The sequence below is a fragment of the Hyperoodon ampullatus genome (assembly GCF_949752795.1).
Source record: "Hyperoodon ampullatus genome assembly, chromosome: 11".
In the NCBI taxonomy this organism is placed as follows: Eukaryota; Metazoa; Chordata; class Mammalia; order Artiodactyla; family Ziphiidae; genus Hyperoodon; species Hyperoodon ampullatus.
Genome location: NC_136924.1, coordinates 38,146,733 through 38,174,442, shown reverse-complemented (window position 1 = coordinate 38,174,442; position 27,710 = coordinate 38,146,733). Strand labels below are relative to the sequence as shown.

The window sequence follows — 27,710 nt, the reverse complement described above, 5'->3', positions numbered from 1 at the left end:
TCAGGAGGCAGCGATGGCAGTGCCGCCCCCCAGCTTGACAATCATCTGCTGGCAGTCGCTGCACGAGCGCCGGTCGCCCACCTTCTCCAGGGTGCGGGCGGCCTCGGCCAGCAGCACCGCCCGCTGGCCCGGGGAGGAGAGGAAGGAGAGGGGCAGGTGGCGGCAGGCCAGCAGGATGGCGGTGGCCCGCTCTCGCTGGCCGGGCCAGGCGTCCACCTCTCCTGTGGGAATGATGAGAGACGCACTCGCTGAGATGAGAGCCCGCCAGGACGCAGGTGCTGTTCCCAGGGCTCGGTGTGAGCTGGTTTATTTAATCCTCACGCCCCCCAAGCAAGGGAGGTTCCAGTGCCCTGCCTAGTCCACAGAGGATATGAGCTGAACCCACTGGGGCCACAGGCTATTACTCCGAGGCGGGGCCGAGGTGTGGCCCATCAGCGGCTCCCACAGTGGGGCGACGCCGCAGCCGTCCCCTCCTCACTCGGGGCTGGACCCCGTGACAAGGCGACCAAGGCCGTCCAAGTCCCACAGCACCTCACGGACCCTCCCCCGGCACCCACGGAATCAAGCCTCGGGTTTCCTGGGTTCTCGCGCTGCCTGAGAACCCTGCAGATGCTGAGGGCAGGGCAGGGCTGGGCTCCTCCCTCATTTCCCCGCCCCTCCCCAGGCAGGGCCCACCCAGGCCTTGGCGCCGGGTGCTGGGGGGCTCACCGTGCTTGGCGTTCTGAGCGGTGCGCCGTCGCAGGCTGTGCTCCAGCAGCTGATGGGTACGGGTGGGGCTGGCCCCCGCCATCAGACGCACGGTGGCTTCATGCAGGAACACCTGGGAGGTGCAGGGGGACACAAGCCGGGGGTCCTCACCTGTCTGTGCCCCAGTAGGTCTCTCTCCCTGCAGCATCTCGTCTGCCACCCGACGGCACCCCTTCTCCTCTCCACAACACCCTGCCCTGCTCACCCCTTGAAAGCACCCTCTCTCGTCCTCACTCTGACCCGACACAAGCCAGGCAGGAAAGGGGAACACAGCACAGGCCACCTGGTGGGGCAGGAGCGAGACGGCGGCGAGCTGAGAAAGAGGCCAGAGGCCAAGGGCTGCTTCCTCTACGGCCCCCCCGCACTTCGCCGGAGGCTCCCTCCAGCTCGAAAACAGGACAGAGGTGAGGCAGGGACAGGAGGGGGCAGGGGGATGGCTGCGCTGGCACCAAGGAGGTCCAGGGTCCTGCTGCCTCCTGTTTCTTCAGAAAGGAACAGAGTCCAGAGGTTTCTAGGTGAAAGTCTGCAGCTCTTCTGTAAATATGAGTCACTGGGGATGGGGCGGCCAGGCCTAGGTCTCTAATTTCTTAACATCTCAAGGTTCTTTTACACCTTAACATCTCAGTGTGTGAGGAGTGCTGCCCTGGAGGCACCGGGGGAGGTGGTGAAGGGCTTGGGCAGGTGGCAGTCTTTTCTGAGGAGGCCTTTGATGGGAGCCACAGTGCCTAGAGCACACTTCCTCTTCTCCACAGCGAGGGGGGTGGCTCTCACATGACTGTAGTCCATCTGCCGTGTCTGTCCTGGCTCGCTGCATACAGGGGCCACAGCGTAACCCTGCGAGGGCCCCATAGCACCCTAGGGTGGGGCGACCTCACCCTGAGCCCTTCTTTTTCGCACCCTTCCCTCCCCACACTTCTGGCCTTCTCACGTGAATTTCTGGAAAATAATTCAGGCGGCGAGAACATGCTGAGTATATTATCCTAATTAGCAATAAAAATAAACCAAACAGTGAAATGATTTGCGTCCAGTAAGCCCAGTTACACATCTGCCCTCAGAGCTTATCTCAGACCATGTAGCCATCGCCAAGGGGATGTTACGTGGGGCGTCGGGCAGCAGAACCAAAGCCCCCAGTGGCTCAGAAAAACAATGAAAGGCATGTCTAGGGGCATTCTGCTGCTCTGACACCAATTACGAAAGCCAGAGTAGAGAGCTTCCTCGTGGCCTTCCCGCCCCTCTCCGCTCAGGCTGGGAGCCCCTTCTTGCTCCCACTGCCCCCAGAGCCCCCCATTCCTGAGTTTAACTGGTGAGGCACAATCTGTGTTGTCCTCTGTCTGCGGCCGTGTGGCCTGCTCACCACCACGCTCCAGGGCTGGGCACACAGCAAGTACTCCACCAACATGAGCCAAACAAAGGGATACATGGCACCCAGCCCAGTGCCTGACAGCTCAGCCGACCTCAGGAGGCCAACTCCACGACCCCAGGCCAGTGCTGTGCTGGGTTCTGCCCTCCCCCCGCAGCAGGCCGGGCCTCACCTTGCGGTAGGCCGGGCGGAAGCTATGTGCCAGCCTGCGCAGGCTGCCCAGGTCCCGCTGGAAGCCAGCCAGCTCAGCGCCCGATGCGTGGTAGGTCTCACCCAGGGCCTGGCTGGCTCCTGCTTGTTTCTGCCAGAGTGCTGTCCGCAGCGACAGGAGCAGGTCACAGGTCAGCAGCTGGACCACCTGCAGGGTGGGCCACGAGGGAGGAGACAGGTGACTGGCCGATTCCTGGGACAAGGATCCCAGCACCCACCAGGCCCTCCCCCGCCTGACACCCGGCAGCTCCGGGACAAAGGGCGGAGCCCCAGACGGGGGAGCCTGGAAAACACCCCACAGGGAGCAAGAGAACAGCTGGAGAGTGAACTTAAGCTCACGGCATCTAGTCCTTTCCACGGCCCCACGCGGTAGATCTGTTCTCCCATCTTGCGGGTGAGGAAGCCAAGGCTCAGAGAGAGGCTGCAGGCTCGTGAGGGGACACAAGTGGCGAGGACAGGAATAACCGTCACGGGTCTAATAGGAAGTCGCAGGTCCCTCCCACCTCACAGGAGTCCTCCCATGGCTGGCTGGGAGGCTGAGATACTCAAAAGGTGCCTCGGCCCCATCCTTCCAGTGGAATCCAAAAGCCTGAAGTGGCAGCACAGCCTGGAGATGGAGGACCAGGGAGAAGAGGCTCGCTTCAACAGAGGGCAACCAAGGCCCGGCCCAAGTGGCCTCTGGAGTCGGGGAGACAGGAGCCCAAGAAGGCAGAGCCGCAGAGCAGCTGAATGCTTGGGTTTGGATCCACTGACCCAGATCTACCCTGACATATGACCAAACCTCTGAGCCTCAGTTTCCTCACCCACAAAACGGGCACCTCAGGGCTGCAGCGAGCGTCACACGAGAGCACTGCGTGGAGGCACCACGCCCGGCCTCAGAAGCACTGGCCTCAGCCCACACTGGCGCCAATGAGCACAGATGCCGCCAGGCACCAACAAGGCCAGGCCACCTGCCTTGCTCCAGAGGGCCCTCAGCACCAGGGAGCAGCGCTTCTCGAGATGGATCACATGCGGCCCTCAGGCTCTGACGGACTCCCCCAGGCCATTCCTCATCTTGTCCAGTCTGGCTTTCCCCTTCTCCAGGGTGCTGGACCTGGGGAGCTCACAGTGCTGCCCCGGACCCTGGACCCTGCCTTGAACCTGCACATTGCCTGACCCTTGGCCACAGTGTTTTTTGGCTGCTGACAGCTTTGTGGGGGGGACATGGATGAGGTCTCTCTCCTCATAGGTGGCACTTCTAAGAGGTGGGGTAGTAGCCTGGGGCTGAATTCTGCCCCCGGGGGAGGCCAGCTTCTGTGGAGTTCCCTTCTTCTAGGCCCATTCTCCCACACAGGAACCCCAATCCCAAGGGTGCCCGCAGCCTCTCTCTCCTTCCCCAAACTAAGCTGAGACAGTCTAGTTCTCTCATGAAGATAAACAGTACTGGACACCAGCAGAGGAATCGCACAAAGCGAGCTGTGGCTCCCACTCGAGCCTTTGGTCTTGGGCCCTGTCGGCACACTGCCTGTCCTGTAGGGCTGGCTGCTGTCCCGGGTTCACCCCAGGGTCCGGGGCCACTGATGACCTCCAGCCAGAAGTGCCAGAGCAAACCCCAGTGAGGGGCTCAGAGCCGGGCCCTCCAGGACACACCTGTCTCCCTTTCTGGAGCGAAACCACGCTCCTCCCTGGGAACTGATGATGCTTCACCTTCAGCTGCGTGCACGCCCCTCCCCTCTCCCGGATGGCCCTGCCTTGTGACCCAACAGGGAGAGCAGAGCCCTCTGACGAGGCCTGGCTGGAAGTCTCTCGAGGGCTGGGCAGGCCTCTGTGATGCACTGTGGAAACATTGCATGGGTACCGCCAGAACATGCAATGCAACTACAATGCACCACAGCTGCCCGCTCGAGGGTGTGCAGCCAGCCACGGGGGTGCCCAGGACACTCAGCTGGCTCAGGATGTGCATGCGAGGGGGCGGGGGCCCGTGGGGGCCTGGGGAGTCGGGCAAGCTGCCTGGAGCAAATGCAGAGCCCTGGCCAGCTGAGGTTTGCCTGGGGCTGACCAAGCTGTGGGCCCGCAGGACCCAGGACTCTGGTGGGAACATGCTCGTCCAAGTACTGAAAGGAAACCCAGCTGGACCCACAGGCTACGCTCTGGGGAAGGGGGCTGCTTGCCTGGTCTGTCTTTCGCACAGCCTCATGGGCTGGGTGGGCTCAAGGCGGGTCAGAGCGCTCTTACCCAGCAGAGCTGAGCACCTCCCCGAGGGGCCAGAGAAGCCCCCACTCACATGGCTGAGGGCTGGGTCGCAGGCGGCCCCACTGACGTTGAGGCTGCTCCACAGGTGGCCACTGGCCCTCTCGCAGTGGCAGAAGGAACTCTGCTGCCCGTCCGCCTTCCCGGAGAGTGAGGCGTGCATAGCTCTGCAGGTGTGGAAGACGGCCTTCACCAGGGGGCTCCTGGGCGGTGAGAGAGGTGAGAGGCAAGAGGTCAGTGCATGTCGCCTGCGGAGAATGAAGGGGGAGCCCAAGCCGGAGGCAACTGCTGCTGTGACACGTGGGTCTGTCTGTTAAACCAAATGCTGCCATAATGGTTCCAGATCCCCAGCTCCAGAACGGAAATGCCAGCTCTGAGTGAGGGAGGCTTCCCACCCCTAAGCACCTTCCTCATTCAAGGAAGGTTGACGGCGTTCATTTCCTAGTGAAGGAGTCGGATAGTAAATGCATTAGATGCTGACTGCGTAATGCCAGGTGGTGCCCGTGCCATGAAGGAAAGTCAAGCAGAGGAAGGGGGTGGCATTTTATAAAGCATAGTCAAGGACGTCCTCTCTGGAAAGGTGACACTCGCGCAGAAGGGACCTGAGGGAACTCCTGAAGGAACCGGGGAAGCAGGAGTGTGGATTTCTAGGAAGAAGGGTTCCAGGCAGAGAAGCAGCATATGCAAAGGCCCTGAGTGTCTGACACATGTGAGAATATCCATGAATGAGCACGGCTGGAGGAGGAAGTGAGGAGAGCAGAGGGAGAGCAAGCTCTAAACAAGGCCCTTCTCAGCCTGGCCGCGGCCCTGCCTCCCGTCTGCCTCTGACCCGGCTCCAGGCTCCAGGCAACCGAGGCTCATCCCCTCTCCCCTCCTCACTCCTTGCCTCTGCTGACGTGGGTGCCTCTGCCTGGAATACCCTTTCTCACCATTTCCCACTTGTCTCCTGAGACTTGTTCCACCTGCCCGGCCCTCTGGTCCGCCTTCTCCTGTCCTGCCCCCTACAAGCCTCCTCTGGCTGCCCCCCGGGTCAGGCCCCCTGGCGCCCCCAGTTATGCGCCTCTTTCCCTCACCAGGCGCTGTGCGAACTCCCGGAGGCTGACCGGCCTCTGGCCCGGAACCCCTCCCAGCGATGCGCCGGCTGCTTCACAGGAGCCGAGACTGGCCTGGCACAGGCACAGGCAAAGGCAACAGCTCCTACAGGAAGGCGCCGAGCAGGACGGCCACGTCTATTCGCTTACGGCTATAACTTGCTGTCCTGTTCACTGCCGCCTCCCAGAGCCTAGAAAGCAGCCGACACCGAGGACGCCCTCGGCTAAGTATTCGCAGAAGGAATGACGGAATCACGGAAGGGGTACAGGAGACCCAGAATGCGGCTCGTGGCCGACAGGAAGGGATCAGAGACGCAGGCTCAACCACCAGGACTGCCACTAAGAAGCCGCCTAAGATGGTCAAACAATCGGTGCCTCAGTTTCCTCATCTGTAGAGTAGCCACGATACCACTCGCTGCTACCTGTGGTGACATACAGTACTGGTCCCATTATCTGCACCTGTTCTCTAACGGCCATTACCCCAGAAGCCAGGTGTTCAACTCTCTGGAGAAACTTAGCCTCGTTTCATAGAGCAGGTCAGGGAGACAGTGGGGAGGCTGGGATTGGGGGAGGGGATCCCACAGCATCATCACCCCTGAAGAGCAAAGGGACCCCGGAGTGACTGAGTTCGGGGGAAGGAACGCCTGCTGGGGGTCTTAGCTGCACACTGGGGCTCTGTTCTTAGAAGTGAGGTGGCTTTAGATGATTTACCCGCCGAGCCTCAGTTCCCTCAGGTGCGTTGGCTGGGAGAAAACACACACAGGGTGGTTGCTCACTGGTCGGGGTGCTTAAAAATGGGTTACTTCAATGAACTTGGAGTGTCAGACCGACTTCAGGGAACCCGCCTCAGCCTGCTTTCCTCAGCCCCCTCCCGCTCTCCTGGTTAAGCATCTGCTCAGCCTTGGCTCTGAGGAAAGACGCAGTGAGGCCTTTCTGTCTCGGAGCATTTTACAATTTCTCTCGAATGGCAGAAGATGTCAGGGACACTCAGATCCAGTCAGAAGCAGCCAGGATATCGGCAGGCTGCTCGTCACTACGGGCCAAATGTCCCCAAGAAGCAGGCATGAGTCCCCCAAGAGGACTGCCAGAAGCTCTCCAGTGATGCCTTGTGCTAAAGGCCTTTTTAGCGATAGCGCCGGTGGCGGGGTGGAGGGCGGCGGAGAGGAAACTGGATGCAGTGCTGGCATGTGAGAGAAGGATCCTCGGGCCCTCACAAGCCGGTGCTGGCTGTAAGCCATCAGCCCCCTGCCTGGCTCCACCGGGAGCTTCTGAAGACGCTGGGGGCTGCCGGCTCTCCCTGCCCGTCAGCCTGTGCAAGGAGGCCCGGAAGCAGCGCTGACCGCTGCTGGGGCGACACACACGGACAGACGTGCTCGCCACGTTTGGTCTCTCCATGGTGCCCTCACCCCCTCACTTCATCTCTCCATCTGTCACGTAGTCCCCAGGCTGCCTGACCCTCCACCCAGACCTGCTCCCTCCCGCTCACCCAGTGAGCCTGGCACAGCTGGCGCTGGGGACTCCCCTGGAGAGAAGCAAGCAAGGGGTCAAGGGGGGCTACGCACTCTGTCACTTCCAGGGCCCTGGGAACACGCTCCACTTCGGTAAAGTGAGCACGCACAGCTGCATCGTCTCCCTGGAGCCAGCTGATGGCCATGGTGATCGCGGACGTCCACCACCGACAGACAACGTCTGGACCTAGAGGTGAACAGAACCAAACGCTGCTCCAGCACCCACAGAAACCAGAGCCTGCTGGCTACACCGGGTTCCCATCGTTCGTGCCATCTCTCCCTCCTGGCGACGGGCTGGGGCCTGTGGGCTGCCCTCTCACACGATTCTGGTGGGAGCACCAACCAGCACCATCTCAGAACACATTTGGCAATCTGTATTAACAGCCTTAAAAATGTTCACTCCTATTAACCTAGTAATCCCATTTTTTTTGGCAATCCATCACAAAGAAATTGGCCTAAATAGAGAAAAAAGTCTCAACGAAGATGTTCACTGTGGTGTTATTTTTAAGTAAAAAGCTGGAAACAACCTAAACTTCCAACAGTTGTGAAAAGTGGTGTTTCCAAAGTATTTGTAGTAACAGGCTCAGGTTAGAATCTTTTTAGTGTTTTCCTCTCTGAGGCTAAGTTTTCTCAGTGGACCTGTATGATGAAAGGCCTAAGAATATGTTCTTTTCTAAACTCTGAAATAAAGACAGGCCACGAGGTCAGTGGTCATGACAGGGCGGCTGCTTCTCTGGGATCCTTCTCTCTCTAGGGAGAGTGGCCAGAAGGGAGCTCCACATCGCTGTCCCCCAGCAGCCTCAGAAGCGCAAGAGGTGACAGCTCGTGTGCCATCACGCAGATGGCAGTTTAGAGACAGAAGCAAAGAATGTCCTGGTGCCAATTCAGTCGCTGGTTGTGCTGTGCCACCCAAGGCGATGGGTACTGTGGCAATATAGATGCCCGGATGAAAGACCTCTTTGGCAGAGTGTCAGACCCAAGAGCAGCCCCGGGGACCACTGTGTATTGAAAGGTGAGCCCCTCCCCAGCTCCCGGTGCCGGGACCACTTGCTGCCTGTTCTGAGCATTTGGGAGAATTCCTGACCTGCCCCACCCATCCAGGGCCCAGGGAGGACACCGACTCACTCGTTGTCACACTTCTAGGAGAATCATGATCTCCTGCCCCCAAAACACTGTCCAGCACGGGGGAACTGTGCATGAGGGCTACACGGGGGTTGCAGATACACACCTCAGATCCAGAGAAGATTCTCGAGTGCAGACTCATAACTAACCCTGGACCCTGGGACACAAGGGCTGTGAAGGACTGAATCAAGCAACCTGAGGCCTGCGGAGCTGCCCCACAAGATGCTTACCAAGGGCTGACTTGAGCACGCAGCTGCTGGAGAAGGGGGCGGTCACAATCCCCACAGAGTCCACAAAAGAATTAAGTAGTTTCAGGTACTCCAGAGCACTGGAGAATTCACTAGAAAGAAAAGAAAGGGTCCCACACACATCAGAATGTGCACAAGGACCAGGCTCACGGCCTGGCTGGTCAGCCCCCAGCTCTGAGACCCCCCTCGCCAGGCGCCCCGAGCCCTGCCTCTCACACCACTCACACTCTCCCCAGGCTGCCCTGACACCAGTCCTGACACTCTCCCCTCTGCCGGGAGAGCCAGCTTTCTCTTGCATCCCTCGCCCTTCAAGACCCAATTCAACTGTCGTCTCTGCCCAGAGGTTTTCTGACCTCCCAGGTAGGACCGCCCTCCCCTCTCCGCTCAGGTGCACTCCAGTCAGGACCTGGCCCGTGAACCAGAGTGACCCTGGCCCGTCTGCCTCTCAGGTCTGACTCTGTGAAGGAAAGACTGCGCTCAATAACTCTGTAAGAATAAGACACTGTCTGACACACTCAACACAGGTCGGGGTCCCACAAGGTGTCTGGGCCCGAGCGCCCGCCTCCTGCCGAGCTCCCCACGTTCCATTCCACACCCTCCACAGGCCACCCTTCCCCTGGCAAAGAGCAAAGCAAAAGAATCAAATCCCTGACTGCTCCAAGAACTGACTCCACTTGGTGAAGGGATGGGTAAAAAGGAGAAAAAGGCGGAAAGTGATACACTTGGTCTGGCAGTAAGAAGCAAAGAGGCCAGGTCAGAGCCCACAGAGGGCTCTCGTGGGGCTGCCAGGTTCAAGCAATAAACATGAAGGGATCACTGGATTTCCCTCTTGACCCTACACTAGGGCTTGTTTCCTTCTAGGCCTCACGGCCGCCTCTGCGCTTCCCGGGCAGGCGGCCCGAGGTGGGGGCCCCTCCTGGGGTCAGCACCTGCTCTCCTCTTCCGGGTCTGCAGCTTTCTTCTTGGCCTGAGGTTTCACCAAGGACTCCACCGCTCGCTCCAGCAGGTTCCTGCAGAAGGCCTGGTGCACCTGGGCGATGGGGTCAGCTGAAGAAAAGGAGGAAGCCAGGACGAGGGGTAAGTGGGTCTCACTTATGGGCTCATTCTGCCTTACAGAGAAAATAGAGGGTGGGGAGAGGAGCCCAAGGAGCAGCTAACCCCTCCGAATGGGGCCAAACGTCCTCAACAGACCCCAGAACTGCTTGTTAAACAGCCAGAAGGTGGGGATGGGGGCTGGGAGGGTTGGCAAGCCCAAGACCACGCAGGTCCTGGACTGGCTCCGGGGGGCGTGTGAGGAGTGCTGTGCCTCCTGGTGTAACGGCCAGCGCTTCCGTTCAAGGTTGGGAGCTGTGTGGCGGCCACAAGCCTTGTCAGAAGACAGGAGGTGGGAAGGTGGACAGTACACCTGTGCACGTCTCAGGGACTGCCTCCTCTCCTGTGGCTCAGGAGGGCAGCCAGCAGAGGGGATGGTGGTGCCGGCTGCCGCCTGGCGGGATTAGGGAAACTCCGCTCCCGCTTACCAGAGCCTTTGTGTGCGGCCTGTGGCCAGCAATTGTCTGGTTGAGCCTATTAAACAAGAAGCCTTGCAATGCTTGTGACAGCTGACTGTCACTGACAGGCCCCCCAGCTGGCAGGCCCAAAGCAGGGCGTCACCAGCCTTCCCCTCACTCACACGCCACAGCCGTGTGGGTTTCAATTTGACAAGAACGGGGAGGCAGGACACTTATGAACACATTCTGGGCGAGAAGGCCTAGAGCCAGAGCCACCAGAGGTGAGCGAGCCAGGGGCAGTCCAGGGCGCACACAGAGCAGCCTGGCGACGCAGCTGAGATTTACGATCGCTTCTGCTTTCATCCTTACTTTTTGGTGTTGCACATCACTCTTCCTTTGAGCCATAAAGTTATTGAAAAGAAACCACGGTGGAACCTCCCTCCCCCACAAAATGTTTGACACACACCCCTGTACCTGCAGGACATGTCTGACTCGCCCCAGACTCCCAGTTCAGAGAGAGGAAAAGCGCAGAAAGCAGAAAGCCACGGCTGCTCAAGTCTGAGCCAACCCGAACAGCCTCTCCTGCTCCGAGGCCGGGCGAGGGGACTCCAGTCATTGTCAGACACCGGGGACAGCAAGCCAGCATCTCCCCCCGACGCCTGGAGCCCTGTCCCTGCCACCACTCTGAGCACTTGATGACCGTCTGTCGCCTGTTGTTCCCTAACTGCTCCGTCTATGTCTGTCTGCCTTCCAGGGGGAGCGGGAGATTGGGGCCAGCAAACAGCAACTCCACACATCCTCTGAGTCTCCAAAGCGCCCACAACAAGGGCAAGATTCCAGCTGGTGCTCAATCACCATTAGTAACGTGTGGCGGTGTGACTGATGTCAGGACCACGGGCTCTGCATGTCAGAGAGAGGCGAGCTGCAAACCCAGCTTAGCTGCTGACCAGGCTCATGACCTCCCTGAGTTTAAGGAAAACATGGCTGAGGCATCCTGTATCCCCACGTGTCTGGAGTGTAGCCACCCTTCGGTACCGGTGGCTCTCAAAGCTGCACAGGTGCTCTCACCTGGGTTCCTCTGGGCACAGTACAGACTCTCCTTGGCAGCTGACTTCACGGACCAGCTCCGCTCCATGAAAAACTTCTGGCCCAGGGGGTGGCAGAGCCAGCGCAGTGAGTCGGGAACAGCGCTGCGCTCGGGGCCACACAGGCTCTGGGCGCGATTGAGGAAGTAGCTCTGTGGAAGGACAAGGACCACGGTGACAGCAGGGTGGCAGAACGCTGGCTGCGCCAACATGGTGGAGGCAGACTGGGGAAGGGAGGTCAGCAGGAGGGACGGGGCACTCACATACCTGGAAGGAAATACCCTCACTGAAACCAGGGCCATGGCCCCGGCGGAGCCTGCCGGGCTCGATGACCGTGTACAAGCTCCAGCTGGACAGGGGTGGGGCCTCAAGGCACCCACGGGGGCCTGGCTGCACCCTGTCCTGCTGGGTCTGCCTAACCCGACTCGAATCTTGTTCTGGGCTGTGCTGGCATTCAACTGCAGAGCTGAGGAGGGCTCTCCCAGGCCCCTCGCGGCACTTTAGCCCTCAGCCCCGTCAATGGCGCTGCACCCCAGCCAGGTGGCCCCCTGGATCCTGGGACTTTTTCTCATCTGTCATTTTAATTACATATCTTTCAGAGTATTTTTAAGGCAAAACCGTATTCTGCTTTGACTAATTTTCATCTCTTTTACCTCTGAGTGTGAAGAGTTTAGAACAGGCACCCAGCAAGTGGTCAGTGACTGTTATTTACCATCACTGTCACTCTAGAAAGCACTGGAGTGAAAGGGCAGCCCTGAGACTCATCCAGCCCCCTAAAGAGAACCCCCTGCCATCCCTGGATGAGTCCTTGACGTGAACACCGGTCTAGTGAAGAAAAGACCTGAAAGCCTCTTTGCTGGACAATTCAAAGAGCCAGTGCCCCAGTTTCCCCTCTTCTGCCCACAGGATAACATCACTCCAGGGCCCCAGGAATAAGAATTGTAGGGACGATGCTGTCTATCCATGTTTTCAGAAATTTTGTGTCATTTTTTGAGTAAGGATATCTTTATTCTAAAACCCATGTTTTCCAACCCATAAAAACCACTCAAGGGCTTCCCTGGTGGCGCAGTGGTTTAGAGTCCGCCTGCCGATGCAGGGGACACGGGTTCGTGCCCTGGTCCAGGAAGATCCCACATGCCGCGGAGCAGCTGGGCCCGTGAGCCATGGCCGCTGAGCCTGCGCGTCCGGAGCCTGTGCTCCGCAACGGGAGAGGCCACAACAGTGAGAGGCCCGTGTACCGCAAAAAACAAACAAACAAACAAACAAAAACCCCACTCGATACAGGCCAATCTGAATGAGAAGCTCAGCAGAGAAGGATGGAGGGAGAGAGAAGCATGAGATGCAGGGAGCCCAGAGGAGGAGAGGCTGCTGGGCCCGGCAGTGGACCTCAACCTTCACATTGCAGCCCTCACCTCCACAATGAAGGTAGCCACCTCCTTGTCTGGTTCAGTCTGATGGTTCTGACCTTTACTGGGCTCTGAGCAGCCATCAGCTAATGTGCTGGCCTCAGAAGACTTGAAGGCCAGGGTCAGAAATAGCTCTGCCAAAGTACCACTCAAGAAACATGGACCAAGGAGGCTGGCTTTCTCGGGGGAACCTGGAGACAGCTGCCTAAATCCAGAAGAAAAGGACCCGGCCAAACTGTTCTCTAATGTTATCACGGCACTCACAGGACCAGGAGGGGCATGTCACTTAAATCTCTAATCACAGGGCCGGCAGCACTAATGGCCTTTCCTCCTCTTTGCTGACCACCATACTTTAAAGAGGGGACTGGAGAGCAAACGTAGAGAATTCTATGACCTTCTCCTGACCCTCAACAAAGCCCTCACTGGATGTGAACTTGTAACTGCAATGGTCAGAGAACAGCAGCTGAGGAGCCTGAAGGCGACAGAGGTTGGGGGTGGTTTGGTGGTAATTCCAGGCCCTTTGAAGACTGCGAACCTCCTAACGGTTGCCCCCAGCGAGCACATACCTGATAAGCAAAGGAGCTTGATGGCTGCTCCAGGGGAAATCTAGGACCACTGATCCCTAAGAAGGGCCCAAGTGTCACCAACAGAAGCAGAAACAAAGCCTGGTTAGGTGATATTGCAAGAGGAACCCAGAGAAGCGATTTAGAAAATCATTAAAATACATTTTTAAGCTTATCTCTTAGAAAAGAAAAACTTTAGTTATAACACATCTCAGCAGGAGAGGGAGCTCCAGTTTAGTGGTTTGAATTAATAAGAAATATAAATCCTGGGATAGTCATCCACGGTATGGCTTCTAGAAGGGAAACTGAGAAAATAACTTCTGTTGCTCATTTTTTTTTTTTTTTTTTTTTTTTTGTGGTACGCGGGCCTCTCACTGTTGTGGCCTCTCCCGTTGCGGAGCACAGGCTCCGGATGCGCAGGCTCAGCAGCCATGGCTCACGGGCCCAGCCGCTCCGCAGCATATGGGATCCTCCCAGACCGGGGCACGAACCCGTATCCCCTGCATCGGCAGGCGGACTCTCAACCACTGCGCCACCAGGGAGGCCCTGTTGCTCATTTTTTTAAAATAAATTCATTTATTTATTTATGGCTGCGTTGGGTCTTTGTTGCTGTGTGTGGGCTTCCTCTCTAGTTGCGGCGAGCAGGGGCTACTCTTCGTTGTGGTGTGCGGGCTTCTCATTGCGGTCACCTCTCTTATTGCAGAGCACGGGCTCTAGGTGCACAGGCTTCAGTAGTTGTGGCGCGCGGGCTCAGCAGTTATGGCTCATGGGCTCTAGAGAGCAGGCTCAGTAGTTGTGGCGCACGGGCTTAGTTGCTCCACGGCATGTGGGATCTTCCTGGACCAGGGCTCGAACCCGTGTCCCCTGCATTGGCAGGCGGATTCTTAACCATTGCGCCACTGGGGAAGCCCACTTCTGTTGCTCTTTTAATTTTCTTGGTATTACCACCCCATGATCATTTTCCTAAATTTTACAGACACCAGAATTCACTCAAGCTGGGGCTGAGGAGCAACCTCACTGCCATAACTCATCTGCTAATTGCTGAATTGAGCGGCTGTGGCAGGAGACTCAGAACTGTTTGGATCCTGAGGGCCACCCTGTTCCCCTGCGCCAGTTCCAACTCCAGGTTACGTCCTCCCACTCCAGTCTGACTCGGTGGTTCTCAAATTGTGTGCGAAGGCACCCCAAAGCACCGCAGCAAACTCACAGGGGTGCCACTGGATATTTCACACTTTGGGGGGAAACACAGCAATGCTCAACATGAATCGGACACCATGTAAACTGCTAGATGGAGGCAGTTCGGTCTCAATGTGAGACTGCATGACCGTCCTCTGGGTAGTGTCATCTTTGGGAAGCTGAGTTTTTGGAGGCTGTTGTAATAAAAAGCAAGTGCGGCGTGAAAGCTGGTGTGGGACAGGAAGTGAAGGTGGTGGCGTCCACCCTGATTTCAAAGTCTGAGAAGGCACCTGCAGCAGGCACACACATCCCATTAGTAAGTAGCTATGGTTATTAAGAATAGAACTCAAACATTATTTCTTCCTTCAGTTTTGTGTATTATTTTTCCAAGTGGCCACTAAGTTGTTAAGACAAATATCTATTAAGATGTTTGCACCTAATTAACAAACAGAACTGTTAGGTATTTCCTTTTGCCCAAGGAAACCATGAAAAACTTACTGAGGCACAAAGGGTGCCGTGAACCAAGAAAGCTTGGCAACCTCTGGTCTACACCATTTTCACGGAGGCCAGCCCTCTGCGTGACCCCCAATGCCTGACTCATTTGTCGGCTAAATACATTGCACCAAATTCAAAGCTTCTTCCTATTTAAGAAAGTACTATCTGGGTCTCTCATTCCCCTTCCAAGAGAAGCAAACAGATGAGAGGGGCAGCTACTTTCCTAGAGACTGGTTCCTCTCCTTTTCCCACCTTACTGAAAATGTACACTTGGCGATACCACTGATTTTCCAAATATTGATACTCTTTGACCCAGCATCACCACCTCTACACTTAACCTGAAGAGGTATTGTACAAGCAGGTGAGGGTACTCCCTGCAGCACTGTTTCTAACTGCAAATGCTGGAAACAACTTAAACATCTAGCAGCGGCACACTGGCTCCATCAAGGACAGTATTTACACATGCTGAAGCGGCAAGTACCTCTGTGGAATAGGAGGCAACAAGGAAAGAGTCCCAAGACTTATAATCTGGTTGAAAAAAGCAAGTGGCAAAACAGGGTTTCTGATATGATCACATTAAATAAATTATAATGCATATATGTTCTGACGTGGAGGAAGAAAACTGAGGAAATGCACATTAAACTGCTCACTGCTTGTTAGGCATACCCAATATTTTTGGGGTGGGGGGACACTCATTAGGGAACCATTTTCCTGATCCTCAGCTGTTACACACATGCTTTCCTCAAATGGGCTGAGTAGCCCATTAAAGAACAGCTGTGTCTTAGCAACAAAGACAATCAAAACCCCAGTGGGATTTCTGGGATGATGGGATGATCCTAAAATTTATATGGCAAGGTAAAGAGCAAACACTAGTCACTAAACCAGAGGACTGACCCTTCCGGATATCAAGACGTATTCGAGGGCTTGGCCATTAGGGGTGTGTGGTGTTGGTGCAATGGAACTGACTAGAGCGTCCAGAAGGAGACTCATCACACGTGGACATTTAATTTATGCAAAAGGTGCCCCTGGGTGCAGTGCGGAAAGGGCAGTCATTTTAACAACAGATTCTGGGGTTGGGAGATAATACATATGAAAAAAAAGTCGATCTTGCACCCCTACCTCCAACTCATACAAAAATCAGTTCCAAGTGGATTACATACCTATGTGTGAACATTTGAAAATAAAGTGACCAGCAGATACCATAGGAGAGTATCTTCATGACATTGGGGTAGAATAAAGATATATTAAACAGGACATAAAATGTCTAATTGCTAAGGAAAAGACGAATAATCTGGATTTCACGAACATTAAGAACTTATGCTCGGACTTCTCTGGTGGTGCAGTGGTTAAGAATCTGCCTGCCAATGCAGGGGACAGGCATGTGAGCCCTGGTCCAGGAAGATCCCACATGCCGCAGAGCAACTAAGCCCGTGCGCCACAACTACTGAGCCTGCGCACTAGAGCCCATGAGCCACAGCTACTGAGCCCTCGTGCCACAACTACTGAAGCCCACACACCTAGAGCCCATGCTCCACAACGAGAAGCCACCGCAATGAGAAGCCTGCGCACCGCAACGAAGAGAGTAGCCCCTGCTCGCCGCAACTAGAGAAAGCCCGCGCACAGCAACAAAGACCCAACACAGCCAAAAAGAAAAAAGAACTTGTGCTCATCAATCAACACCACTGAGAGAGAGAACAGGCAAGTCACAGAGAGAAACGATATATGCAAAGCACATATCCAACAAAGGATCGTAGCCAGAATAAAGAACTCCTCAAACCAACAGAAAGAAAGACGTCACAAATAAAAAACAGGTAAAAGACTTGAACAGGGTTTTCACAAAAGAGACTGTCCAAATGGCCAACAAACTATCCAAATGGCCAATGAAAAGGTGCTCAACATCTTTCATCACCTGGGAATTGCAAATGAAAACTATGAGATACCACCAGCAGGGCTAAAAAAACAACACGGTCACGTGGTTGGTGAGGGTGCAGAACTGGAACTCTTTCCACTGTTGGTGAGGTGAAAATTGGTACATCCATTTTGGAAAACTGTCAGGCAGTGTCTACTGAAGCTGAACATGTGCATACCCTCTGACCTAGCAGTGTCATCCCAGAAACGCAGCCACATGTTCACTGAAAGATGAACAGGGATGTTCACAGCAGCACTATTCACAATAACCAAAAACAGGAAACAACCCAAAAGTCCATTTATAAGCATCTAGTCATACAATGGACAGCTATAACGTAATGAGAATGGGCAATCTGTAAGTACATGCAACATAAATGAACCTTACACATGACACTGAGCGAAGACAGCCAGACATATGTCTGGGTTGAGGGAATCTGTCAGGACATATGTGTGACTCTTCCCTTCATGGGGATGGTGGTCACCTGGCTGGAGGGCTTGAGGGGAGGGGCAGTTTGCTGACTGCAAGGGGCCCAAGGTAGGCTTCTGGGATCTTGGTCATGTTCTGTTTCTTGATCTGTCTGCTGGTTATAAGAGTGTGTTCATTTTGTGAAGTCACTGACCTGTGTATTTATTTATTTACTTATTTATTAATATTATTTTTAAATATTTTCTTATTTATTTATTAGTTATTTGGCTGTGCCAAATAAGTACTTAGTTGCGGCACACAGGATCTTCATTGCGGCACGCGGGATCTTTAGTTGCAGTATGTGGGATCTTTTTTAGTTGCGGCGTGTGGGATCTAGTTTCCTGACCAGGAATCAAACCCGGGCCCCCCTGTATTGGTAGCGCAGAGTCCTAGCCACTGGACCACCAGGGAAGTCCCTGACCTGTGTATTTATAACTTGTGTACTTTTCTACATGTATATTGTACTTCAATAAAAGGTTTATAGGAGCAACAAACAACAGGTGGGTTAAATTACGGTGACAGAAATCAGAATGATGGTTACCTCTGCGGGGGGCAGCTTGAGTGAAGGCCTGCAGGAGGCTTTGGGGGTGATGGGAATGTACCACTTCTTGATCTGGGTGGTTGTTTACATGCGTAAGTTCACTTTGTGAAAATAGCTGTTAAGTTAAAATGTGCATATTTTTCTGTACGTATGTTGTATTTCCATAAAATTAATGCCTTCAAAATACTTCTGGGGGGCAGAGAAGTTACAAACGTAATGACATTGGCCCAGAGCACTAGGACTGCTCTCACCCTAGATTCACTTTGCCCAGAAAGCCCACCTTGACTTCCTCCAAGATGGGGTCTGGAGCCCAGTGTGCTCTCTGGGCAGCCAGATTAGCCCCACCCTCACACTCACCTACTGCCCCGAAGGCCTGGTCCTGGTCTGGTTTCCCTGACAGACCATGTGCTCCCCCAGGCGGGGCGAATGTCCTGCTGGCCACTGCACGTCCTCCCTGGGAAGTGCCTGGCCTAGAGCGGGGACTCAGTCATGTTTGCTGAATGAACGTCTTATTTGGGTCTTGGAAACAGGGTTGAGACACAGAAAGTACACTGGGCTCTCCTGTGCCCTTCATCACCCAGATTACGGTGACACACTTCAAGAAACGTATCAGTGTCACCACAGGGCACGCTCCTGCTCATTCTCAGCTCATCAGCGTTATTAATGAGATGTGGAAACGGACGGTGGGGCGGGGGGGATGTGATCATTCTTTTCTGGAACAGCTGATGTGTTCGTCAGCCTTCCCAAAGTAGACATTGAATGAAACGTGCCTATGTCTGCTGCAGTAAGAGGAAGCCTGAGGTCAGCAGAGGCTGGGAACTGGCTGGTAACAAGGACTGTGAATTATCCAGCTGTGAATTCCCGAGGCTGGTCCTGTGTCAGGCTCACTGGAGGCGCCTGAAACCCCAGTTCCCAACCCAGAATCTGACCTGAGCTCCTCACAAGACAGACATTGTTTTCCACTTCTGGACCGACTCACAGTGCCGTGATCAACACAAGGTACCAAATAGAATACTTCTGAGTGAATAAAAGAACCAGGAGACACAACCAGAAGATTCCAAGCAGAAGAGTCATATATTAACCCCTGAATACAGGTCGCTCTTATCACTGAATCAGTCTTCTCACCTAAGGGCACTAAAATGCCTTGTTACACTTGTAAGGGAGGAATTTCATCTGTTGTGTTCACTGCCCTAACTATTTGTGGAATGACCCACTGAATGAATGTCTACCCCTCTAGGTGGTCGGCCGCGGCTGGGGGCCCACACCTATGTTCACATCTTGGCTCCTGGCTGGGAAGGGCACTCAGCAACGGTCCACAGAAGGGAACTGAAGGACACTTACCGCCAGGAAGCCCAGCTTGCCTCCACACTGGGTCTTGAGCCCCATGGCGGCCGTGAGATGGATCTCGACCAGCGTGCTCGGGGGGATTTTCTCCTCTGCACATTCAGCCAGGTTCACAGCGCACAAAGCCATGTGTACATCTGAACAGGCGGACCCCACAGGAAGCTTGCCTATGGCGGCAGAAACGGACAACGATTGTTGACAGATTCCCTCAACCCAAGCTTTTTCCTGCTTTCTCAAGCACAATCAGAGCAATAGCAGAACCAGAGGAGAAAGCCTGTGGGCTCGGTGATCGTCTGGATGGGGTGCCAGGCTCTGTGACTTAGTAGCGGTGTGCTCCCTTCTGCCTCACAGGTTGTTGGGGACAAGAGAAAACACAGGTCACAGGCCTGGCCCACGGCCCTAGCCCTGTGTAATGGGGAGTGGCTGTGACTGCAGGTCGGTGAACAGGACTCAGAGGTGCGAACTGCAACGCTTTCCAAAACGGCATCAACAGCATGGCCACGTCCTGCTAACACAATCCTGTGTCTCCAAATGTTGCAAGAAAGGTTATAAAAATTAAAGACGGGGGCTTCCCTGGTGGCGCAGTGGTTGAGAGTCCGCCTGCTGATGCAGGGGACGCGGGTTCGTGCCCTGGTCTGGGAGGATCCCACATGCCGCGGAGCGGCTGGGCCCGTGAGCCATGGCCGCTGGGCCTGCACGTCTGGAGCCTGTGCTCAGCAAAGGGAGAGGCCACAACAGTGAGAGGCCCACGTACAGAAAAAAAAAAAAAAAAAAAAATTAAAGACGGGGCTTCCCTGGTGGCGCAGTGGTTAAGAGTCCGCCTGCCGATGCAGGGGACACAGGTTCGTGCCCCGGTCCGGGAGGATCCCACATGCCGTGGAGCAGCTGGGCCCGTGAGCCATGGCCGCTAAGCCTGCGCGTCCGGAGCTGTGCTCCGCAACGGGACAGGCCACAGCGGTGAGAGGCCTGCGTACGGCAAAAAAAAAAAAAAAAAAAAAAAAAAAATTAAAGACAAAAACCCAAGAACAAACTGATGTGACTTTATTTTCATTCAACAAGACCCCACAGTATATAAGCGCACACCCTTCTAAGGGGGGGACGTGACACACAACTGAACCGTGACAGTGGACACATCATGGGGTGGAGATGGAAGGCCAGGAGAGGCTTATTAACCCTCCCGTGAGGGCTGTACAGCTCATCTGCGGTGGCCCTGAACTCGGGGACCAGAGTGCCCTTGCTCAGGCCCCGGGGCCCATCGAGGCTCTGAGGCTTTCACGCTGCTGCCTGCTTCAGTCCTCACCACAGCGCAGGGAGGTGCCCAAGGCAAGCAGGCGCCTCGCTTTGCTGAGCCTCAGGGGTGGCCCAGCCAGGCCTCCCGACCCCACCCAGCCTCTCTGGTCTTTTATCAGCCCCCAGACTTCATTCTGCACAGGCATTAGGCGTTGGTCTCCCCCGGGAGGCACCACCGACTGGGCTTTCTCCTTTGCAGGCAGTGTGGGGACCGTGTCACCTCTTAGTCACCTCTGTCCTCTTGGTGCCTTGTGCAGGGCCAGGCCCACAGAGTGCCCAGTGAACGTGGGCAGAATGAGTGATGGGACCCATCCCAGCTGGAATTCTCCTGAACAGATGCAGCCTCCAGATCAGAGACCTGGGATGGAGCTGGTTCCTTCCCCCTGGGCCTGGGCACACTGATGGGACAGAGAAGCAGGGTAGGTCTGCAAATGGCCCTCTGCTAGAACTCTACGAAGGCCCCAGGTGTTCACACCCCACAGCTGGCCCCAGTGTCTCATCTTCACTTCCCCTGGGGCCTGGGCTGAAGCTCCCTCAGCCACCAGGGCCTTCTATTGCCTTCCTGTTACCACATCCCACTGCTGCTCTCTGCCCTCATCTTATTGATGGCCCAGCAGCAACTTCCCTTCTTGAACCCTGTGACTTTGCTCCCCCTACACCAAGCATCTTGGCCTCTCCTGCCTGACCACCTCTCAGGCAGCCTCCGCCCGACTCCTTGTCCCGGGCCTGCCCCTTCCATGCGAGTCTCCTTCCACATGCCCTCGAGGGGCCCCCCTTCACCACAAGCCCTCTCATCAGCACCCATGGTTTTCATTCTCACCTGCAGGCCAAAGACCCAGCTCCTTTCCTTGGCCTACAGATCCAGCGTGGCCCCCACCACTGCATCATTTCCCCTCGGTGTCTCACAGGCAAGTGTCCCGAGTGGAACTTCTCACCTCCTCCCTAGAAAACTGCTTTTCCTCTCGTTTTCCTCACCTTTGCTGGTGGCAACAGCGTTCACCCAAACGCTCAAGCAAGAAACTAGGGAACCATCTTAGCTAGCTCCTTTCCTTACCCTTGCCGTCCAATGAGTCCCCGAGGCCTGTCAACCCCACTTTCTCCTTTCTCTCTGTCCTGTCCTCTTGGCAGGAGCGAATCTCCTCGACCTCAGAAGCACAGACCTGAGGACGTCATATCCTCCACTGCGCTGGCTCCCATCCCTCTCCCCTTGCACAGCCACCTTGGGGACCACTGAAGTATTCTCCTCCAGAGCCATCCAAGTGGGGTTCCTCCTTGGGAACATGCATCCCTCTGCCTGGAAGGCACCTCCCCTTCTGCAGAGCTGGTGAACTGCACGCATCCTTTCATGCAAAGCCGAGACTTTCCAGAAAGCCTTTCCTGAAACCCTCCCCAACAAGGACCCCTTCCCCTGAACTGAAATCCAATTCTTCTGCTACCTCTACCGCACTGAACTGTAATTCACTTGCTGACCTGCCTGCTTCTCTATTAGAGCAGGAGTTCGTTGAATGAAATAAATGATCATATTTCACTGAATCTAAGATGCCATCAATTTTAAGTACCACCAAGGAAAAAACACTGCCAACTCAACCATGACATTCACTGTGTAGAGGACAAAGCCAAGCGTAGAGATGTTAATGTGAAAAATGTGTGTCTTAAATTGATGAACTGCAATCTTTACTGCCGTGGCTATTTGTCTAACCATCCTAAACGGGTAGTGTGAAGGGGACGTCATTCAGCTGGGGCAGAAAACTGGCAAACTGCGCCAGGGTGGAGCAATGGCATGGGGGCACTTCGAGGCAAGACAGGCCGTGGTGGCAGCCCTCACCTGTGATGTGCAGCTGGTGCAGCCTGTGATAGGCCAGGGCTGCATCCCGGGCGCTGGTCTTAGCTTCCTCCTCAAAGCCTGCGGCGGTGGCCAGGGTGGCCCGCCGGTGCTGGAAGACCTTCTTGAGCAGCCAGCGCACCAGGCGCAGCTTTTGCAGGCTGTAGCGGATCACGTTCCAGGAGAGGCTGCAGGCCAGGTCCAGGCGGGAGGTGGGCAGTGCCCGGCCCAACACCGACAGGCAGGTTTGCAGGTTTGCAGCGGCAGCTGCAAAATCCCCCTGGCAAGAAGCAAGAAGGTGTAATGTTCACTGGCCTTGATGTGGCCTTTTTGTTTTGCTTTAACAAAAACTCTTACTCTCTCTTCACCCCTCCAGATTATCAGAGTAATACATACTCACTGAAGAAAATCTGGGAAAATTTAGAAAGCTACAAAAAAGTAAAAAGAAATCACCTGTAATCTTATCCCCCAGAAAGAATGACTGCTGACATTTCCTCCCAGCCTTTTTACTAAATTGGGATGGTACTGTGTTATATCTTCAAGCAAATACTACTCAGAATTTCCCACCGTAGCTTTCATACATAAGGTGATGACATGGATCTAGATGATGAACGATGTGATCTTTTAGGCTTTTAGGTTCTCAAAGTGTGGTTCCCAGAGAGCAGTAGCATCTTGTTAGATGCTACTGGTTTCTGGGAATCTTGTGAGAAATGTGAATTCTTGGTGCCCAACCCTAACCCTCCCCCCTGACCTACTGAATCAGAGCCTCTTGGGTCGGGGCCTCCGGGTGATCCTAATGTCTGCTGACGTTTGAGAACCACAGTTTTAGGCAAATACACAGCTAAACTACTCTAACCAAGGATCTGAACAACTCTCTGCCGACCTGAGAGGGTCTAGCGGGGAGTCTACTGCCCTGTATTGAAGGCCTTTTTCTCTGTTTTTCTCATTACTGGAGGCGACAGTCTTGAGAAACGGGAGTAAACGCTCTTCTCCTTTCCCATCACGCAGTGGGTATGATACCTGTACTTTCCTTCCTGCACCATTACAGAAAAGAGGATCCTTACAAGGGGAGAGTGGATGCCAGTGCTCTGAGGATGACAGTCTCTGAGGTGATGCTGCCATCCTTCCAGCCAGGAGAAGCACCTGTGTTTACAGATTCCAAAGGAGGTGGGCCTTTCTCTGTGTCTCCTGGCTCCTCTTCCCCGTCTTTCCCAGGAAGGCTGGCTGTTTCCAAGTCTCGGGCTTTGGCTCTTGTCTCTTCCAACTCACCAATCCAACTCGCCCTTGAGCGCCCTCCCCTGGCAGACGCACAGCTTCCAACACACCCTGGTCCCGACCCGTCTTGGCCCCCATGGCCTGCCTCCTGGTCGGGAAGCTTCTCACCCTCAGGGCCCTCTCACAGCACTTCCAAACAACACGGTTAGACGGAGCCCACCACAGCTTCCAGCCTCCCCCATCTCTGAGTCACTGTCACTGCTACTTTCCTTCCATTTCACATCTCAAGTATTTCTTGAATTCATGCCTTTCCTTTCAATTTCCAGGTCCTTGTCACCTCTCACCCAGCCTCTTCTAAGAGCACCCTCACTTGCTTCCATGAATCTTGTGTCTCCCTCCTCCAACTCACCCTTCATACAGCCACCAGAATGACGTTAGTAAAACACAGCCCTGAACCTGTCTCTAGGATAAACGTCTAGGGGTACGTGTCATCCTGCGTTAGGGGTAGCGCCAACAACCACACCTATATTCCAGTAGCCGCAGCACTGGACATGGCTGACAGGTCCACTGACGGACTGGCTGGCCAAATTCTCTCTTGTGGGCTCTGCAGCTGGCAGGCGGGGAGAGCAAGCCCATGGCTACCTGCTGCCGAGGGCTGGACTGGTCCTTGTTCCTCCCGAGACACGGGTGTTTAACTCTTCCTTCCGTGCCGTGAGTTTGCCCCAGAATCCTTCCCATAAACTCCTTTGTTGATTTCTAAAGAGGACTTGCAGCGAATTTTCCTGCTCAAAAACCTTCCTGGTTCTCCAGAGAACTGGGACAAAAACCTCAAATCAGTTACTAGTCAAATACGTCTCCAACTTGGGCCCTAGCTACACTACCAGCCTCAGCCCTCGTCTCCCCCGATATATCCTACACTCCAGACATACCCATCTACTTGCCAGTCCCCCAGAAGCCCACCTATTCCTACCATCCTCTCCCCTTGGAAGGGCCTTCCTGCTCTTGACCACTCTGCTCACACCCCAGACTCCCAGAGCACTTTACTCTCCCATCATATTACAGACTAGAGATCAGCTCGTGTCCGTGGAATCCCTTCTGCCTAGGTGCCCTCTCCTCCGCTGCCCTGTAACTGTTGGGGGGAGGGTCCCCTCCTCCTCTTGCCCCCGGGGTATTTTTATACACTGGGGTGTTGGAATAAGTTGCTGTGTTATGGGCCGAGGCTGGGGGAGGAAGGGGAAAGGCAGGCGGCAGGACTCACCCGGGCCAGGTCCAGGTCTGCCTGCTTCCGGTGCCTCCAGAAGGTGACTGAGGAGCGTGAATGCGGCCGGATCACTGGCTCCCCGTGGACCAGCAGCTTCACAAAGACGCTCAGGACGATCACACCGTTCACCAGCCACAAGAGGAGCGTTGGCATCATCCAGTCAAACCAGCCCCCAGAACCTAAGGAGGAGCGTCTCAGCTGAGCCCGTGGGGAAGCGCCTCCTGAAGCAGCACTGGGAGACTGCAGGGCACCTGACTGACCCCTCCCTGTGACAGCAAAGAGCCTCCTACCTCATTTTTGGAACAAATGCAATTGCTTCGTTTAGTAACAATGTCGAAGTGCACAGGGGAGGAATAATACATGCACCTCAATCCACACTATAGCAAATTTGGCACAGTTCTACAGCCTAACTAGGAAGCCTGTAGCCCTTGTCACTATGGGGCAGGATGCCACAATAATCTGTTAGCCAAGGCAGGGTTAGGCCACTGGTTTAATGACTCAGGCAGTAAGAGGACCACATCCTCCTTCAAACAGCCACACCCTCAAACCCCCAACTACGGCAGTGCAGGGCCCTGATTTGTTTTGCTCTTTCTGACTGAACTTGGGTTTGCCCTGTTACTTCCGAAAGGCGACTTATGCCAGTCCCTACCAGAAGCAAGCAGGTGGGGGCCCCCTACAAAAGCCCTTCGGGACCTGGCGGACCAGCCGAGTGGCTGCATGCAGGGCCTTCTCCTGCCACAGCAGCCCACCCAGGCCCGGGTGGCACGAGGGGCCTTCCACCTACCTGACTCGAGAGACAGCATGCTGCGGCCAGAGCCTGAGTGTGGATGCTGGTCCGAGTCGTGGGCCCCTCCCCATTGCAGCAGCGCGGTCAGCGGGTTAAAGGAGAGGCACAGGAAGGTGAGGACACACAGTAGGATTCGCGAGCGGTCCACCATGCCAAGTGCTACAGGAGGAGAGTCTGGCTCATCTTTGACCTTCAAAACAGGGGGCCGCAAGGTTAGAACGAACACTGCGTGGATTTTCATAGCATTTTACTTTTATATATATCGGAATCAGATTTTGAGATTTAAATTCAAGACCATTAAGTCAGATGGGAATAAAGCACTTGCCCTCTTGCCACCTGGGAGAAGAACATTTTCTAAAGACCAGAGGAACATGAGCTCTGCTTTTACAACAGAGCTCCATCACAAAAGAGAACCCTCTGCAGGATTCTGTTTCTGTGTAATTCCACAACAGGCAAGCTAATCTAAAGTGACAGAAGGCAGATCAGAAGTTGTCTCAGGCTAGAGAGACATGTGTGCACTTCCTGCAAAGGTGTAAGTTCATGGGAGATAAAAATGTTCTAAATCATTTTGTTCTAAACTAGAAGAGATTTATTCATTTATCATTCTGGTTTTTTTTTAAATAAATTTATTTATTTTTATTTTATTTATTTTTGGCTGCATTGGGTCTTTGTTGATGTGTGCGGGCTTTCTCTAGTTGCAGTGAGCGGGGGCTGCTCTTCCTTGAGGTGCGCAGGCTTCTCATGCGGTGGCTTCTCTTGTTGCGGAGTATGGGCTCTAGGCATGCAAGCTTCAGTAGTTGCAGCATGCGGGCTCAGTAGTTGTGGCTCCCGGGCTCTAGAGCACAGGCTCAGTAGTTGTGGTGCACGGGCTTAGTTGCTCCGTGGCATGTGGGATCTTCCTGGACCAGGGCTTGAACCTGTGTCCACTGCACTGGCAGGTGGACTCTTAACTACTGCGCCACCAGGGAAGCCCCATTTATTGTTTTTTGTTTTGTTTTGTTTTGTTTTGGCTGCACCACACAGCTGATAAGATCTTAGTTCCCTGACCAGGGATCAAACCCGGGCCCTCAGCAGTGAAAAAGTGGAGTCCCAACCACTGGACCTCCAGGGAATTCTCTATTGTTATTTTTTAATTGAAGTATAATTGACCTACAACACTATGTTGGTTCGAGGTACACAACAGAGTGACTCGATATTTTCATACATTACATCAGCTCCATGACAAGTCTAGTTACCATCTGTCACCATACAAAAGCACTACGATATTAATGACTATATTCCCCATGTTGTATATTTCACCCTTGTGACATTTATTTTGTAACTGGAAGTTTGTAGTATCTTTTTAAAAAAATTTTTTTTTTAGTTTGTAGTATCTCTTAACCTCCCTCACCTATTTCACTCACCCTCCCAACTCCCTCCCCTCTGGTAATCACCCATTTGTTCTCTGTATCTACCAGTCTGTTTCGTTTTGTTGTGTTCGTCCATTTGTTTTGTTTTTTATTTTTTATTTTTATTTATTTATTTTTTTTTGCAGTACGCGGGCCTCTCACTGCTGTGGCCTCTCCCGTTGCGGGGCACAGGCTCCGGACGTGCAGGCTCAGCGGCCATGGCTCACGGGCCCAGCCGCTCTGCGGCATGTGGGATCTTCCCGGACCGGGGCACGAACCCGTGTCCCCTGCATCGGCAGGCGGACTCTCAACCACTGCGCCACCAGGGAAGCCCTGTTTTGTTTTTTAGATTCCACATATAAGTGAAATCCTATGTATTTGTCTTTGTCTGACTCATTTCACTTAGCATAGTACCCTCTAGGGTCATACATGGTGTGACAACATCTCATTCTTTTTTACAGCTGAGTAACATTACTATATATATACCACATCTTCTTTATCTACTCATCTATCTGTGGGCACTTAGGTTGCTTCCAAATCTTGGGCTATTGTAAATAATGCTGCAATAAACATAAGGGTGAACATTACTTTTTGAATTAGTGTTTTTGTTTTCTTTCAGAAAAATACCCAGAAGTGGAACTGCTGGATTGGATGGTAGTTCTATTTCAAATTTTTTGAGGAAACTTCCTACTGTTTTCCATAGTGGCTGCATCAATTTTCATTTCCACCAATAGTGCATGAGGGTCCCCTTTTCTCCACATCCTCACCAACACCTATCATTCTCTGTCTCTTTTATTACACTTAGCATAATACCCTCTAGGTCCATCCACATTGTCACAAATGGCAAGATTTCACTCTTTTCTTATGGCTAATATTTCATTGCATATATACTACATCTTCTTTATCCATTCATCTATTTCTGGGCACTCAGGTTGTTTCCTTATCTTGGCTATTGGCT

General features: G+C 54.2%; 1 protein-coding gene across 1 annotated transcript in view; it reads right to left on the bottom strand.

Annotated features, from left to right (window-relative positions):
- Positions 1–27,710, bottom strand: part of SREBF2 (sterol regulatory element binding transcription factor 2) — a gene marked incomplete at its 3' end in the record, with an annotated part of 61,434 nt that continues 33,724 nt past the window's right edge. The window contains exons 8-19 of the mRNA XM_079714427.1: positions 25,362–25,554; positions 24,575–24,756; positions 22,105–22,381; positions 18,987–19,156; positions 11,074–11,242; positions 9,445–9,562; positions 8,498–8,607; positions 7,200–7,332; positions 4,581–4,749; positions 2,280–2,465; positions 709–820; positions 1–221 (exon numbers count right to left, since the gene is read on the bottom strand). Coding sequence (XP_079570553.1) covers positions 1–221; positions 709–820; positions 2,280–2,465; positions 4,581–4,749; positions 7,200–7,332; positions 8,498–8,607; positions 9,445–9,562; positions 11,074–11,242; positions 18,987–19,156; positions 22,105–22,381; positions 24,575–24,756; positions 25,362–25,554 — 2,040 coding nt within the window. The remainder of the gene's footprint in view (positions 222–708; positions 821–2,279; positions 2,466–4,580; positions 4,750–7,199; positions 7,333–8,497; positions 8,608–9,444; positions 9,563–11,073; positions 11,243–18,986; positions 19,157–22,104; positions 22,382–24,574; positions 24,757–25,361; positions 25,555–27,710) is intronic.